The sequence below is a fragment of the Pimephales promelas genome, chromosome 17, assembly GCF_988280905.1.
Source record: "Pimephales promelas chromosome 17, fPimPro1.hap1.1, whole genome shotgun sequence".
Lineage (NCBI taxonomy): Eukaryota > Metazoa > Chordata > Actinopteri > Cypriniformes > Leuciscidae > Pimephales > Pimephales promelas.
In genome coordinates, this window is record NC_142785.1 from 31,767,862 (window position 1) to 31,785,238 (window position 17,377).

General features: G+C 34.7%; 1 protein-coding gene across 6 annotated transcripts in view; it reads left to right on the forward strand.

Moving 5' to 3' along the window:
• The window catches only part of adam12a (ADAM metallopeptidase domain 12a), a 118,029-nt gene that overhangs the window by 54,223 nt on the left and 46,429 nt on the right, over nucleotides 1-17,377 (forward strand). For all 6 annotated transcript variants that reach the window (XM_089122374.1, XM_089122375.1, XM_039651446.2 and 3 more), the window contains 6 exons: nucleotides 5,476-5,552; nucleotides 7,730-7,904; nucleotides 11,360-11,425; nucleotides 12,969-13,040; nucleotides 14,259-14,428; nucleotides 14,656-14,740. In XM_089122374.1, coding sequence (XP_088978500.1) covers nucleotides 5,476-5,552; nucleotides 7,730-7,904; nucleotides 11,360-11,425; nucleotides 12,969-13,040; nucleotides 14,259-14,428; nucleotides 14,656-14,740 — 645 coding nt within the window. The remainder of the gene's footprint in view (nucleotides 1-5,475; nucleotides 5,553-7,729; nucleotides 7,905-11,359; nucleotides 11,426-12,968; nucleotides 13,041-14,258; nucleotides 14,429-14,655; nucleotides 14,741-17,377) is intronic.

Genomic DNA, 17,377 nt, shown 5'->3' on the forward strand with positions numbered 1-17,377 from the left:
GGAAGTGCATGTGCAATATGTGTTCTGGAGTTTGTGAAATCCAAAGTCAACTTTAGATCAAAAATAGCTTACATAATTAAATGGCAAATGGAAAAAAAAACTTTTAATAATGATAAATTGATAATGGATAGAAATAAAGTCAGAATTGCGAGATATAAAGTCGCAATTGCGTGTTATAAAGTCAGAATTGATAGATAATAAGTCAGAATTGCGTGTTATAAAGTTGCAGTTGTGTGTTATAAAGTCAGAATTGATAGATACAAAGTCAGAATTACGTGTTATAAAGTCAGAATTGCGTGATTTAAAGTCAGAATTGTGAGATATAAAGTCAGAAATGCAAGATATAAAGTCGAAATTGTGTGTTAAAATGTCAGAATTGCATGATATAAAGTCAGAATTGCGAGATATAAAGTCAGAAATACAAGATTTAAAATCAAAATTGCGTGTTATAAAGTCAGAATTGTGAGATATAAACTATTCTGAGGGGGGGAAAAGTTAGTCTTTTTTCCCCCTTAGAATTTGCCTGATAACTCGCAATTCTGAGAAAAAAAAGTCAGAATTGTGAGATAAAAAGTTGCAATTCTGTCTTTTTTTCTCACAATTGTGACTTTATTTCTCAGAATTGCGACTTTGTCTCGCAATAGCGACTTTATTTCTCAGAATTGTAACTTTATTTCTCAGAATTGCGACTTTATATTTCGCAATTGCGACTTTATATTTCGCAATTGCGACTTTATATTTCGCAATTGCGACTTTATTTCTCAGAATTGCCACTTTATATCTCGCAATTGCGACTTTATTTCTCAGAATTGCGACTTTATTTCTCAGAATTGCCACTTTATATCTCGCAATTGCGACTTTATTTCTCAGAATTGCCACTTTATTTCTCAGAATTGCAACTTAATTTCTCAGAATTGCAACTTTATTTCACAGAGTTGCCACTTTATATCTCGCAATTGCGACTTTATTTCTCAGAATTGCGACTTTATATTTCGCAATTGCGACTTTATTTCACAGAATTGCAACTTTATATTTCGCAACTGCGACTTTATTTCACAGAATTGCAACTTTATATTTCGCAATTGCGACTTTATTTCTCAGAATTGCGACTTTATATTTCGCAATTGCGACTTTATTTCTCAGAATTGCGACTTTATTTCTCAGAATTGCGACTTTATTTCTCAGAATTGCGACTTTATATTTCGCAATTGGGACTTTATTTCTCAGAATTGCGACTTTATTTCTCAGAATTGCGACTTTATTTCTCAGAATTGCGACATTTTATATCTCGCAATTGCGACTTTATTTCTCAGAATTGCGACTATTTCTCAGAATTGCGACTTTATTTCTCAGAATTGCGACTTTATTTCTCAGAATTGCGACTTTATATTTCGGAATTGCGACTTTATTTCTCAGAATTGCGACTTTATTTCTCAGAATTGCGACTTTATATTTGGCAATTGCGACTTTATTTCTCAGAATTGCGACTTTATATTTCGCAATTGCGACTTTATTTCTCAGAATTGCGACTTTATTTCTCAGAATTGCGACTTTATTTCTCAGAATTGCGACTTTATATTTCGCAATTGGGACTTTATTTCTCAGAATTGCGACTTTATTTCTCAGAATTGCGACTTTATTTCTCAGAATTGCGACATTTTATATCTCGCAATTGCGACTTTATTTCTCAGAATTGCGACTATTTCTCAGAATTGCGACTTTATTTCTCAGAATTGCGACTTTATTTCTCAGAATTGCGACTTTATATTTCGGAATTGCGACTTTATTTCTCAGAATTGCGACTTTATTTCTCAGAATTGCGACATTTTATATCTCGCAATTGCGACTTTATTTCTCAGAATTGCGACTTTATATCTCTCAATTGTGACTTTATTTCTCACAATTCTGACTTCATATCTCGCAATTGTGAGACAAAAAGTCGCGATTATTATTATTATTTTTTTTCAATATGGAAACAAGCTTCCATATTGACACCTTAAAATAAAAGTGTAATGAATTATATTGAATACCATACGGAATGGATAAAATAAAAATGATAAAAATGAAGACTTTGGAGTTGAATGGAGGTTGAGTTTGATCTCACTGATCACATCTCAGCTGGTGCCCACAGTATAAAGTGACTGAGTGATTTAACACTGGACCCGACACTGACCATCTGTTACCCTTTACATCATTGACATTGATATGATAAACTATATGTGAAGAGTTCAGATGCAAAAGCCTCTAAATGCCATTTGAAATTTTCTTCTTTAATGATGATTTTTTTTTATCAAACTTGTATATTTAAGTTCAGTAATTTCACTTAAATGGCAATGATAATTACCTATTAATTGTTATTTAAGTGAAATTAATGAAATAAAATATACAAGTTTGATAAAAATCATCATTAAAGAAGAACATTTCAAATGGCATTTAGAGGCTTTTGCATCTGAACTCTTCATGTATTCAGTAGAGTAGAGAGTAGAGTGCATTCAGTGCCAGCTTCTGCCAAAGGTAGAATTCATGCAATTTATTATATATATAATTAGTGATTATAAACCAATTCCTTAGTTAAAGTTGCTGTAAGTTGATTTTTTTAGAGTAACACGCAAACAATGATGCAAATGTTCAACATTCATGTTTTCATTCAGTATACTTGTGCTTTTCATGCAGCTGGCAGGTCTGTGGCTCTGTGTGTTTGCTTTTTTAATGGAAGTGGATTGTGTTTTATGCCTGACGGCTCTCAGGAAACAATAATCCGCCAGACACCGTGGCTCAGGGCAGTGTGTGCTGGGATGGATTCTCTCGTGTTACTTTGACTGAGACTCAAATATATTGAGGACTGTATTACACCAGGTCATGCTGTTAAAATAACCCCAATGTCACTGGTGTACTAAAATGAGCATTAAACAGACAGTTCTCACTCTGAAATCTGATTGGATAAGCATATTACAGTGCTGAAGCTGTATATTAATTGCATGTTGTGGTTTTGATTGATTGGTAACCATGAAACTAACCTAACTCTTGCTATTTGGTATTTGCTATTTTCACTATATTAGCACTTGAGCCTTTATTATTCATGCTAATGCACTATGTTTAATGGTGCTGTTTTGAGTAATGACATTTTTTTTCTGCTTCACTGTTTTATAAAATCTTTGCATCATACCCACCCAACGACACCCTGGGTGCAATCACTATAACATTGCTTTATTTGCTGTTTTTGTGATATATTTTTACACTGTGGTGACTTGATAAACACGTTTCAACAGGAAAGGGCTAAAAATGGAAATGTCTCTTTTAAAAAGGAAGAGTAAAATCATTCCTCATTTCTTGAGGTCTGTAGCTTTCGGAGGGATGAAGCTCTGGGAATCTGTGCCAGCTCCGTTCCCAATCCAAACCAGACAAGTGCGGCTCATTTCCTCAGACAAAACTACTTCATCCTGAAGTGCCTTTCGCTGCGTACACACACACACACACACACACGTCAAAGCTTTAGGGATGACAGTCGCATTCTAATGGAGCGAATCCCTGAAATGCACATGTGAAGCACGTCCATGCGCTCTGGTTTAACCCTTACATACCGTCAAGAGTTATCAGTATGTCATTCGCAGTGTTTCATCTGATTGCTGCATTGCTTCATAAAAGAATGAAAGTGATCCGTTTATTGTTTTGTTTTTCTTCAGGTTGTTTTCAACATTTTTTTGTCAGATCTGATTGGTTTGGTTCATGGCTTTTTTTGTCTTGTCTTTTGAGAAAACGAATGAGAAATATACCTCCAAAAACAAAGCAGCTGAAAAAGTTGGTCATCTAACACACATATATGGGGCATGTTGTCACAAGCTTACAATCAATATTTTGAGATGCAAATTTCTAAGGCCTCTAAAAATGATCAATGTGATCAAAACTCAGTTCTAAGGCACAATCTTCTAGTCATCCGATTGATAGTTTATACTTTTTTAGAAAGTAAAGGGGTTTTTACTAGTATAAACGTCCACCTTCAGCTCGTGCTTCACGTCTTATTCCTGTGAAATATTTACCGATTTTTATAAAGTGAACCTAATAAAATAATTAAATTGTTAGTAATATTTCAAAACAATGGTTTACTTGATTATCTATGTATCATTTTTTGAAAAATCATGTTCAAATGTGAGTATCATTTATGAAACACGGGTTTAAAGGAAGATTTATTTATTCATCTCTCAATCATCATTGTATTGCATTGCATATGTTTTGCCAAACACAATAAAAACTAGCTGACTATAAAACTAAGCATTTAAATATCATCTTACTAAGGCATATTATTGGAAGATATAGCACGACGACTGATATTTTTAAACATTTTATATGCTATAGATCTGATTGACTTGCATTATAAGCATAAATATTTCATATTTTGCCCATATAAATATCAGCAACTGCACTAAATTCCACATTTTTGCTCAGTTTGGGCCTCTGAATAAAAATTAGGTGACTGTTTTGTTCCCTCCTTTCAAGCCATATCATCAATATATAATATCATAATATAAGCCTTAAAAGCATGATGTGTCATATGTGATACTCAAAATAAAATATATGCAAACATTTTTTTTTTACAGATTTTTTAAAGATATATTTTGTCCAAAGGTGCTGTAAAATGCTTCTGACTATGTTATTTCACCTTTGGCACAAATAACCGCAGCAGTTTAAAAGGGAATGGTTTTGGTTTTATATATATATATATATATATATATATATATATATATGAAGAGTTCAGATGCAAAAGCCTCTAAATGCCATTTGAAATTTTCTTCTAGAATGATAATTTTTATCAAGCTTGTATATTTAAGTTCAGTAATTTCACTTAAATGGCAATGATAATTACCTATTAATTGTTATTTAAGTGAAATTACTGAACTTAAATATACAAGTTTGATAAAAATCATCATTAAAGAAGAAAATTTCAAATGGCATTTAGAGGCTTTTGCATCTGAACTCTTCATATATATATATATATATGCATTTTACATAAGTAGTCTGCTGTAGATCTCATTGAGTTACATTACAAGCATCGAATTTTTATATTTTCCCATATAAATATCAGCAACTGCACTAAATTCCACATTTTTGCTCAGTTTGGGCCTCTGAATAAAAATTAGGTGAAATAAGTTCCCTCCTTTCAAGCCATATCATCAATATATAAAAACCATGAAAGCATGATGTGTCATATGTCATACTCAATATTTAAGATGTATTTTGTCCAAAGGCTAAGTAAACTGTTTCTGACTATTATTTCACAATTGGCTGGCTATTTGTTTAAAAGGGAATGGTTTTGATTTTGTCATTACTTCAGATTTGTTTTATTATAAAACATTCCTTTTTAAACTACTGTGTTGTCCAACAGTAATTAAATAAAAAAAATGTTTTTATTAAATTACATATAAAATAACAAGAAAGAAAGAATGTTGACTTAAAAAAAAAATGTCTTTTGTGTCCCAGATTCACTGCTATTATCATGGCGAGGTGGAGGGACACCTGGGGTCAGAGGTCAGCCTCAGCACCTGTACAGGACTCAGGTGAGTTAGTGGTTAGTGGTCACACCCTTCCTATATGGGACAATTTGTACATTAACTTCACCTCACACCTTCCCATGATGCACTGAGCTTAGGGACTAAAGTCAGGAATGGCCTGAGAAAAGGGCATTGTAATAACGCCATCCTCCAGAGACACTTTACGCTTCCCGTTTTAATTAGGAAGGGACATTCGGGTAGTTTCACAAGTGATCAATGATCCAAACTTCATCAAATATGAGATGTCAATGTTGCAAAGTTATCATGAAACAGATCTGATTCAGTCCCGTATATAGTTTCTGTCAGAGCATCACCGTAATAACTTTATAAGTGAACTGATCATGTGCCACAAGAGATGCATAAAGCTGATTTTCACACTTCAACCAAGGGAGAACGAGAGCAGCCAGGATTTATGAGTGTGATAAAGCGTCGAACATATCTCCGTCCCCAGAGCCACAGCGCTTATTGTTCAGCTCTTTAATTCACCTTGACTCGCTCTTTGTGCCGCAGTAACCTGTCTCTCTCCGCCTAGCAGACACACACACACATGTGAAGGTCTCCTCCGACTGAAACCAAGTCGCTCGCCACTCGGGCCAAAACAAATCGCTGCTGATTTTTTTGGCCGGTGGGGTTTCCACAGGGATCTCGTGCAGTGGGGAATGTAGTTTTAAAACTTCTGGAAAAGCCCAAAGCACTGGCCGTTTCCCAGCAGAGGAGACTGTCACTTAAATTCAGCGTACGACTTGAAAGTGTGAGAAAGGTTTGCGGATGCGAATCCAAAAACCACAGAGCGGTAATATTAGAGCTCGGGGGAAGATTTATTTAGCCAAATATTGTACAAAATGGACCGTCTGCTGACCAACAGTGGCTTGGATGCTGAACTAAGCCGCTTTCCAAAACGTCACGCTGTCTTATATTGTGGGAAAACGAGAAACCACTTCCTCTCATAGAAGAGTTTTCTCTCACATGTATTCGCCATTTTGTGTGATTATTGTAATAACGTTTCTCGCTGTCTTTCTGTATTTAGTTCTGAATAATCATAAAATATGAGTGCATCTGAACACATTTTTTGGTAAGACTGTGGGGGAAAGTGCTGTTCAAATAAATGCAAATGTTCTGCATGGTCTCTGAATTAATAAGAGGTCAAACTAAAAGCTCTGTAATTATAATAGAATTTGATAAAGTAGTTTGTCGTATACACTCTCAGAAATAAAAGGTACAAAAGCTATCACTGTGGCTGTACCTTTTCAAAAGGTAAACTTTTGTCCATTTCATGTGCTAATATGTACATTTCAGGTGCTAATATGTACATTTCAGGGCTAATATGCACATTTCACGTGCTAATATGTACATTTTAGGTGTTAATATTTTAGGTGCTAATATGTACATTTCAGGGCTAATATGTACATTTCACGTGCTAATATGTACATTTCACGTGCTAATATGTACATTTCAGGTGCTAATATGTACATTTTAGGTGTTAATATGTACATTTCAGGGCTAATATGTACATTTATATGTACATTTTAGGTGCTAATATGTACATTTCAGGGCTAATAGGCTATGTACATTTCAGGTGCTAATATGTACATTTCACGTGCTAATATGTACATTTCAGGTGCTAATATGTACATTTCAGGGCTAATATGTACATTTCAGGTGCTAATATGTACATTTCACGTGCTAATATGTACATTTCAGGTGCTAATATGTACATTTTAGGTGCTAATATGTACATTTCACGTGCTAATATGTACATTTCACGTGCTAATATGTACATTTCAGGTGCTAATATGTACATTTCACGTGCTAATATGTACATTTTAGGTGTTAATATGTACATTTCAGGGCTAATATGTACATTTCAGGTGCTAATATGTACATTTTAGGTGTTAATATGTACATTTCAGGGCTAATATGTACATTTCTGGTGCTAATATGTACATTTTAGGCGCTAATATGTACATTTTAGGTGTTAATATGTACATTTTAGGTGTTAATATGTACATTTCAGGTGCTAATATGTACATTTTAGGTACTAATATGTACATTTCAGGTGCTAATATGTACAGTTCAGGTGCTAATATGTACATTTCAGGTGCTATAATAATCCTTTAGGTGAGTGTAATCGCAATATGAGCAAATTCAAATGTAACTGAATGGTTGATTGCCTCATTCTACAGGGGACTGATTTCACTTGAACATAAAGTATATGTACTGGAGCCCATGCGGGAGGGAAACACTCATCGTCTTTACAGAGGAGAACATCTTAAATTCAACCAGGGAACCTGCGGACACGGTCACAATATTTCATACCCAAACCCTACAGGAGCCGCCTTCAGTTCTCACAGCAGAAGGGTGAGTAAAACCAAACCACAAACCTTCAAAGATTGCCAATAGTCATTCTTTACATGTGGAAACATAGTTATGACTATTTGATAGTCTTCTCTTCAGCTTTAGGTCTATATGTATAAAGTTTACTGTGCACTTGAATATCCAGCCCAATTTATTTTTATTTTTTCATAAAACATTTGTATTGTATTTTATTTATTTATAAAACATTTTTATTGTATTGTTTTTTATTTATTTATTTTATTCATAAAACATTTTTATTTTATTTTAAATATCTCACAAATATAAAGGATTACTTTTAAAGTTTCTCAAGCATCACCACAGTAACATTGACTGAGTCAATGATGTAAGTTTGGGGCGGGACTATATGTTTGCCTGACCAATGACAGACAGGTGTTCAGGAAACCTGTTCAAGCTCACAGATCACTTTTTGTTTGGTCACTTTAAAGGAGTAGTTCACTTTTGAAAAAAGTTTGCTGATAATTTACTCACCCCCATGTCATCCAAGATGTCCATGTCTTTCTTTCTTCAGTCGAAAAGAAATGAAGGTTTTTGATGAAAACATTCCAGGATTTTTCTCCATATAATGGACTTCAATGGGGTCCAAACGGTTCAAGGTCCAAATGAGAGTTTCAGTGCAGCTTCAAAGGGATTTAAACGACACCAGACGATGAATAAGGGTCTTATCTAGCGAAACGATTGCTCATTTAAAAAATAAATTAAAAAAGTTCAAGTTTTATAAGCACAAATGCTCACCTTGCTCTGTTCTATGATGTGTGTTTGTGACTCTCCTGTTCAAACTCGTTCATCAAAATGAACAAATCTTTTTTTGAGTCATTTCGTTCATTTCGTTTAATGAGCCAAATGGTCATTTTGATCATTTTGATGAACGAGTTCGCTTGATAAGACCCTTATTCATCGTCTAGTGTCGTTTAAAGCCCTTTGAAGCTGCACTGAAACTCTCATTTGGACCTTGAACCGTTTGGACCCCATTGAAGTCCATTATATGGAGAAAAATCCTGGAATGTTTTCATCAAAGATCTTAATTTCTTTTCGACTGAAGAAAGAAAGACATGGACATCTTGGATGACATGGGGGTGAGTACATTTTCATCAAAAGGTTTTTTAAAAGTGAACTACTCCTTTAAGGACACATCCAGTCTCTCGCCGTGGCCACTGAAGTGTTTTCTGTGGCAGAAATTACCATTGTGTCTGAATATTGTCATTGAGTATAGGCTGACAGAATCACTCCGTCAGAATTTCTATACAAACTCCACGTTTTACACACTGGAGAGTTTTTTCTCTCTTGGAAAGGATTTAACCTGATTAGTCAGCTCATTTAATTAAGCTCCTGCATTTCATCAGACGTCAAGGCGGAGCGATAACGTCTCTGTGTGGAAGTCAAGTGTTTTTTTATTCAATTATACACTTATCAGCTTTTCTCTTCAAATCCGCAGCACAGGTGAAACCGCCAGTTAGGCGTTACGACCCTAATTCTTCTCAACATGAAGCCTCACACAGATGAGCCCAGCCTTTTATTTCCGTCACTGGAAACAATAAGAGACAGTTTCCATTGAGAGCGAGAGGAGTGATGCTGAAGACAAGGGCACCTTCATGCTAGTCTGTCCTGTCCTATATACTGTAAATATTTAAATAAAGCATCAGTCACTGATCGGATCCTGTTGCATGTGTTTAAACAGACACGAGAGATCTGATTTGTCATGTGGAATCAGAAATAATAGCTTTAAGCAGGTTTTTATGATCTCCAGTCCAGCTGATGTTTAGTTGGGTTAGGTTGTCAACACACTGGTATTGATCAAACACTCTTAATATTGTATCCATACAGCCAAAACCATGCGGTTTGCTGGTCTAAGGTTGTGTTTAGCTAGTTTAGCTGGTTAACCGGCATTACCAATTTGCCTAAATATTCTCATTCTAGCGCAGACGTTCACTTCACAACTTGGGGATTCACTAGTTTTCATGAATCATAACACCCTCTGTTTTACACTCCGGTTGAAATGAAAATTAGCAGTTATATTTGAGCTGTGAAGATTATATAACAACTAGTGTATCGTTTATATGCAGAAGAATTAATAGGGGCTTGTAATATTTATTCGATTTTTGTAAAGCAAGCTGTTGACATATACATGTATTATGGGAAAGCAACAGTTGAAAACCAAAGAATGAGCAATTAAAGGAGTAGTTCACTTTTTAAAAAAAAAAACTTTTTCTGATAATTTACTCACCCCCATGTCATCCAAGATGTCCATGTCTTTCTTTCTTCAGTCGAAAAGAAATGAAGGTTTTTGATGAAAACATTCCAGGATTTTCTCCATATAATGGACTTCAATGGGGTCCAAACGGTTCAAGGTCCAAATGAGAGTTTCAGTGCAGCTTCAAAGGGCTTTAAACGACACCAGACGATGAATAAGGGTCTTATCTAGCGAAACAATCAGTCATTTTAAAAATAAATAAAAAAAGTTTAAGTTTTATAAGCACAAATGCTTGCCTTGCTCTGTTCTGTTCTGTGATGCGCGTTAGTGACTCTCCTGTTCAAACTCGTTCATCAAAATGAACAAATCTTTTTTCGAGTCATTTGGTTCATTCAACGAACGAAATGACTCGAAAAAAGACTCGTTCGTTTCACTAGATAAGACCCTTATTCATCGTCTGGTGTCGTTTAAAGCCTTTGAAGCTGCACTGAAACTCTCATTTGGACCTTGAACCGTTTGGACCCCATTGAAGTCCATTATATGGAGAAAAATCCTGGAATGTTTTAATCAAAAACCTTAATTTCTTTTCGACTGAAGAAAGAAAGACATGGACATCTTGGATGACATGGGGATGAGTAAATTATCAGCAAAAGTTTTTTTTAAAAGTGAACTACTCCTTTAAAGAGTTATATAGACATAAAAGCTGAGACTTTTCTCCTCAGCTGTAGCACTTAAACTTTTAAGAAGCACACTTGATGACTTCTTCTATTGAATTATAATATTTTCATTTCATTGTTTTATTATTGTTAGCTTTTTTATCAAATAGCATGAATGACTTTTATTCTAAATTGTGGAAAACAGTGATAACGACCAATGAGTAGGTGGGAATTGAAAGACATTTATAACATCTATAAAAGACAAGTGGGTCTTTTCACACAGCCTGGCAATCCGAAGGCTGTTAAAGTGAAAGTCTCCTGGAACGCACATCGCTGCGGATCAGATGTATTTTGCGGGCAATGCTGAAACCAGAAGAGGATGTTCAATCACACACTGATCTGTTAATAGAGGGCACATTTGGAAGAGAGGTGAAGACATCACCTCTGTGCCTTAAAGGCCGTAGCGTAGAGACTCTTAGCAAAATGGGCCTTGGGAGATTTTCTAAAAGGCTCTTGAGTGAAACCTCTATTAACTGTGTCCTTCAGAGGAAGAGGGCGAAGTTTAATCATGTTCGCTCTTTCTTTCGCTGCAGGATAAAAGAGATGCCCAGAGCAGCACCAAGCATGTGGAGTTGATCATCGTCGCAGACAACCGCGAGGTAATGAAGAGATTCTGTTGACCTCACACGCGTCTGCGACCTTCAATCATCCAAGTCAGCGCTTCGGAACCAGTTGGTCGTGACCCAAAAATGAAATGCATTTCTGTTCTAAGTGGGTCACAGACATCAATTATGCTCAGTGCAAATAATAGCCAACCGTATTACACATATAGATATGGTTATCAACAAGCATTTTGGCACAGATTCATTAGTCACAACTAGTTAAAGCTTGATGAATTATGCAGATGTCAACACATCATGACATGCCCTCGTCCTCAAAAACCAGGACAAGCTACATGCGTTTAAAAGAAAAAATGAAGTACAGATCAACACAGTGTTTTATACGCTGAGTTATTGGCGTATACCAGCAATTTATAAGAAGCAGATTGGGAAACCAAACACTCAGACTAAGAAAATCCTGTTGGGAATCTGAGCACATCTCAACAAATAATCAAAATGCAATTCATGGTAATATTCATAAATCTTAAAAAAAAAATATATAAATGCATGTGTTTTGGACACCACTTGATGTCCAATTGAAGTGTTATTTTAGTATCATTTATTACTATAATATTAATATTATTGTTAATATTTTAAATGAGCATTTTAAAAAATATATTTTCAAATCTTCAATTTATAGTCATTTTTGAATGTGCTTTTGTAGTTTTTACAAATAATTCCAAATCTTTTTAATTTCATGTTTAGTTTTATTTCCGTTAGTAATTTGTATAACATATCTGCTTATTTTCATTTAGTTGACGTTTTTCATCTAATGTTTATTTTATTTTGTCAGCTTAATTTCTATTAACAAAATGTTTTTATTAGTTGTATTCAAATAAGCAATACCAGCTGAACATCATTGCAGCTCCGTACATCCTGACCTCAATGTAAACACAAGGTCATGACCCCTCCGAATTCAGGGAGTCAGGGAGGTGAGAGGTCAAAGGTTAAAGCAGATTAGATTGTTTGTTTGCGCTGGAAGTGAGTACGCCCAGCTGTGATCACTTGACCTCGTTGTAGTTTTGTCTGTTAACAGTGTTTTTAATGTCCTTTAAGAAATTCTTTGTTCCCAAATTAACTTTTTTCTGTCATTGAGGGGCTTTTCAAATATCCTGTCATGTGATGTTTTAAGGAAAAGAACAAAACCTGGTCATTTGGTTTGTTGAGCTGTACCTGTTGAAACCAGGAAGATGTTAAAGGGTTAGTTGGGTAAACTAACCCTTTAAGGAAAGAGTTAGAAGTAGAGCATTTCTTATTGTCTTGCCAGTTTTACAGGAATGAAAGTAACACTCATCCTACAACACCCAGAGGCAGCAATCATGATTGACACATTTCCAATCTGTGCTTTTATTTTGAAAAGCCGTTTTTACATCCACTGACTGACATTCTGGACATCAAACACTTCTGGTCATGTTTGGCTCAACATCTGTGTGCCGCTGCCCGTGGAAAATGGATTACCTCATGTGACATTTACCACAGTCGGCCAATGAATGACACATTTGGCTGCAGTTTAAAGACTTTCTTGTTTTGCTTTGCATTTCAGTATCAGAAACAGGGGAAAGACGTGGAGAAAGTGAAACAGAGGCTTGCTGAAATCGCCAACTATGTGGACAAGGTAAAATTGGACGTTAAATATTAATACCACCACATTAGAGATCAATTTCTAAAACACACACACACAACTCCGTTTTTGTGTGCGTCCCTTTAAATGCAAATGAGTGGATTTGGTTTCTACGGAGGCGTATTGCATTCACTTGAAGAAAAAAAATCTACTCTGTTTTTCTGAATTAACGAGTTAATTTTTCATGAGAAAAAAAATTTTGCTCTGTTTTTCTGAATTAATGAGTTAATTTTTCATGAGAAAAAATTCTTTGCTCTGTTTTTCTGAATTAACGAGTTAGTTTTTCATGAGAAAATTTTTTTTTTTGCTCTGTTTTTCTGAATTAATGAGTTAATTTTTAATGGAATTTTTTTTTGCTCTGTTTTTCTGAATTAATGAGTTAATTCAGAAAAACAGCAAAATAAAATTTCTCGTGAAAAATTATTTATTAATTCAGAAAAACAGAGCAAAAAATTTTTTCTCATGAAAAATTAACTCGTTAATTCAGAAAAACAGAGCAAAAAAAATTTTCTCATGAAAAATTAACTCATTAATTCAGAAAAACAGAGCAAAAAATATTTTCTCATGAAAAATTAACTCATTAATTCAGAAAAACAGAGTAGATTTTTTTTTCTTCAAGTGAATGCAATACGCCTCCGTAGGTTTCTGTCTGGTTTGAGATGATTAAAGGAGAAAGGACTGTAGATTAACATGCTTTTTATTAATAATAAAAATTAAATAAAACAAAACCAAACAAAAACTACCCTATCTATCTATCTATCTATCTATCTATCTATCTATCTATCTATCCATCTATATCTAACTGTCTATCTGTCTATCTGTCTGTCCCTCCGTCCGTCCGTCTATATATATATACTCCTATATATATATATATAGGAGTATTTATTTAAAAGATATGGTACTTTGTTTGATATTTTTTGCATGATATTAAGAACAGAAATTAATTTAAGAATCAAAAGATCATTTTTGTTGGAAAATGCTTGTTAACTTGACATTTCAATGTTAAATTTAAATTAACTCATTCTGATTTGCATTCAAGCCTTCAAACCAATTTATATATCTCAATTTCAATTTCTAATCTTTGCAATTATACAAATGTTCATATTTGTGTACCTACTTGTGTATCTAAAGCCAGATTTTGTTGGGTTTCAGTCCCATCATTGCTGTTCTGGTTTAACCTGATTAGCTAATGTTGGCGCTGCCGTGTTTCAGTTTTACAGATCCCTGAATATCCGTGTGGCTCTGGTGGGGCTGGAGGTGTGGAGTGACGGAGACAAATGCTCCATCACACAGGATCCGTTTACATCGCTCCACGAGTTCCTGGACTGGAGAAAACTCAAGCTGCTCCCGCAGAGAGCTCACGATAACGCTCAGCTGATCAGGTAACCGCTGAGAGCCGCAGGTGGAGAACACAACATGCGGTTTACCACTATACAATCAATGCACTTTTGCTGCCAGGAAATTGTTTCACCATTTCTTATTTTAAAACGTTGAAAACTACACGAGTTTTCTTTCTTTACACCTCATTTCTTTTTAAAATGTTCCCAGGCTGATGTATGATGCTGTAGATGAACATCTGTGTCACATGACTTCCTGTTTTCCCCCTCAGTGGGGTTTATTTTCAGGGCACCACCATCGGCATGGCTCCCATTATGAGCATGTGCACTGCGGAGCAGTCAGGGGGAATCGTCATGGTGAGTGACATCTGTCAATCATTCCTGGTGAATGATAATTTTGGAATGTTTGCATTGTAAAAAATGCTGGATTGTTTCAACTCATGTTTGGGTCAAATATGGACAAACCCACCATATTTATATAAATACCAAATATGGTATTTGTCCAAATATGATAAATATACATACCATAAATACCAAATATGGTATATATACCAAATATTTGTCCATATTGGACGAATTTAAACCACCAGTTGGGTTTTTCCCTATTTGAAACAAACTTCAACTAACCCAGCATTTTTTTGGAGTACATGTGGTTCAGTTATATTTTTGAGTATTTCAAATGTTGTCAGCTTCAATTATATATATATATATATATATATATATATATATATATATATATATATATATATATATATATATATATATATATATATATATTTGTATATACAACAAAATCCCCAGTGTTAAATTAACACTGAGTGTGTGAATTATATAAACTCTGAGCAGAGTGTTAAATGAACACTGAAGCAGTGTTAAAGTTAATTAGATAATTAAGTGAATAATTGACTGATGAATGAACATTATTGAAGGCTCCTAACAAGCAGAATCAATGAAGGTAAAAACCATAATTGTAAGTCACCATTATGGTGATCAGTGTTCACTTTATTTGGGCTCTTGACCCTAAGTCATAACGTTATATTTTGTTTGGCTGCTGCACATGAGTTATATGTATATGTTTTACACTCTCAGAAAAAAGGTACAAAAGCTGTCACTGGGGTTGTACCTTTTAAAAAGGTCCATTTTCTAACCATAGTGGTACATATTAGCAACAAAAATGTACATATTAACACCTAAAATGTACATATTAGGACCTACAGTAAAATTGACATATTAGCTCCTAAAATGTACATATTAACATTTAAAATGTACATATTACCACCTAAAATGTACATATTAGCACCTAAAATGTACATATTAACACCTAAAATGTACATATTAACACAAAGTGTACTTATTAGCACCTAAAATGTACATATTAACACCTAAAATGTACTTATTAGCACCTAAAATGTACATATTAGGACCTACAGTAAAATGGGTATAATTTAGCTCCTGAAATGTACATATTAACACTTAAAAATGTACACATTAGCACCTAAACTGTACATATTAACACCTAAAATGTACTTATTAGCACCTAAAATGTACATATTAAAATAAAAGTTTACCTTTTGAAAAGGTACAGCCCCAGTGACAGCTTTTGTACCTTTTTTTCTGAGAGTGTAAATAAACAGAGTTGCTTCATTTGTCACATATATGTATTTTATTTGCACTGCAAGCATCAGGTAGTTCAGATGAGGACACTAACTTACTCAGCATAGACATCTAGAGGTGCTTCCACATAAATCAAACCAACACATTGATCACAGCACACGACGATTACACTCGACCGAGACATAAAATCAAAGCCTCTCTCTGAGATGCAGAGCGTCTGTGGTCAGAGGAAAGAGCTGCATGTGTTCTTGCTCAGCAAATCATTTGAAGTCGCAGTCATTAAACTGTTGACTTATTTATGGCTGGACACCTGACTAATAACACCTCCAGTTTAATAACACAAGCATTCGACGCAAACTAATCGCTTTCGTTCTGCTTGCATACAGTGTGTTTTTTGCCTTTAAGTTTAGAGTAAATTGGACCATATCTGTATTTGTGCTTCGATTGAGGATCCCATTATGTGGAGATTCTCCATTATGGATCAATGTGTTGCGTGCAGCTTCTACGAAACAACAAAAGACATGCATGTTTTCTTCATCGACTCATTCGTCTGAGGCATTTTATTCCCTTTGGCCGCCTCTTGGAGACTGTTTGCATGATAGACTTCTGTTTTTGCTGTTTGATTTAGTGAAGTTGCTACTATAAAAGCCTCAACATTTCACAGAAGCACGGCACGATCTCACGACATTGTGTTCGGAGAGGTTTTGTCCCCATTTGACCATTTCTGAAAATGCAATTGATGGTAAACGAGATGATTATGTTCAGCTGAGAATTTTCCAATCACACATGCATTGTAAATAAAATTCACAAATGTTATCAAAAGAATAGAAATGAGATTAAATAGTTTTTTCTGCTGCAAAAAAACATGCTAGTAATCTTAAATGTGTCTCCTCTAGAGTGAGAAAATTGTAACTTTTGCCACAGTGATTTCAGCATCCTTTAACCAATGAGGCTTTTGCAAATCCAATTTGCTGTATTCCCGCTTGGTTTCAAACTGATCTGTTTCTTTTCACATTCGCTAAATGGACTTTACACACTCCTGTCCTCCATCATTACGCTCCATCAAACTTCATCTATTGTGTATTCACTCGTGCAGCATTGCATCATTCATATTTAAATGGAAGTCATTGTCAGACTTTTCTTGACAAACATGCGTTCTTTCTATGCAAATAAAGCTCATTATAGATAGTGCCAGATTTATAAACATCAGCATTTTTGCCTGATACACTTATTAAATGCTTGGAAAGCTGGCTGGAGGAAAAATTTTATTTGTTTGCAGATACATTTTTTTTTTTTTTTTTTTTGGTAAAAAATGTATACCTTATATGCAACTCAACCATTCAAAAGTTTGTGGTTAAGTAAGATTTGATATTTTTAAAA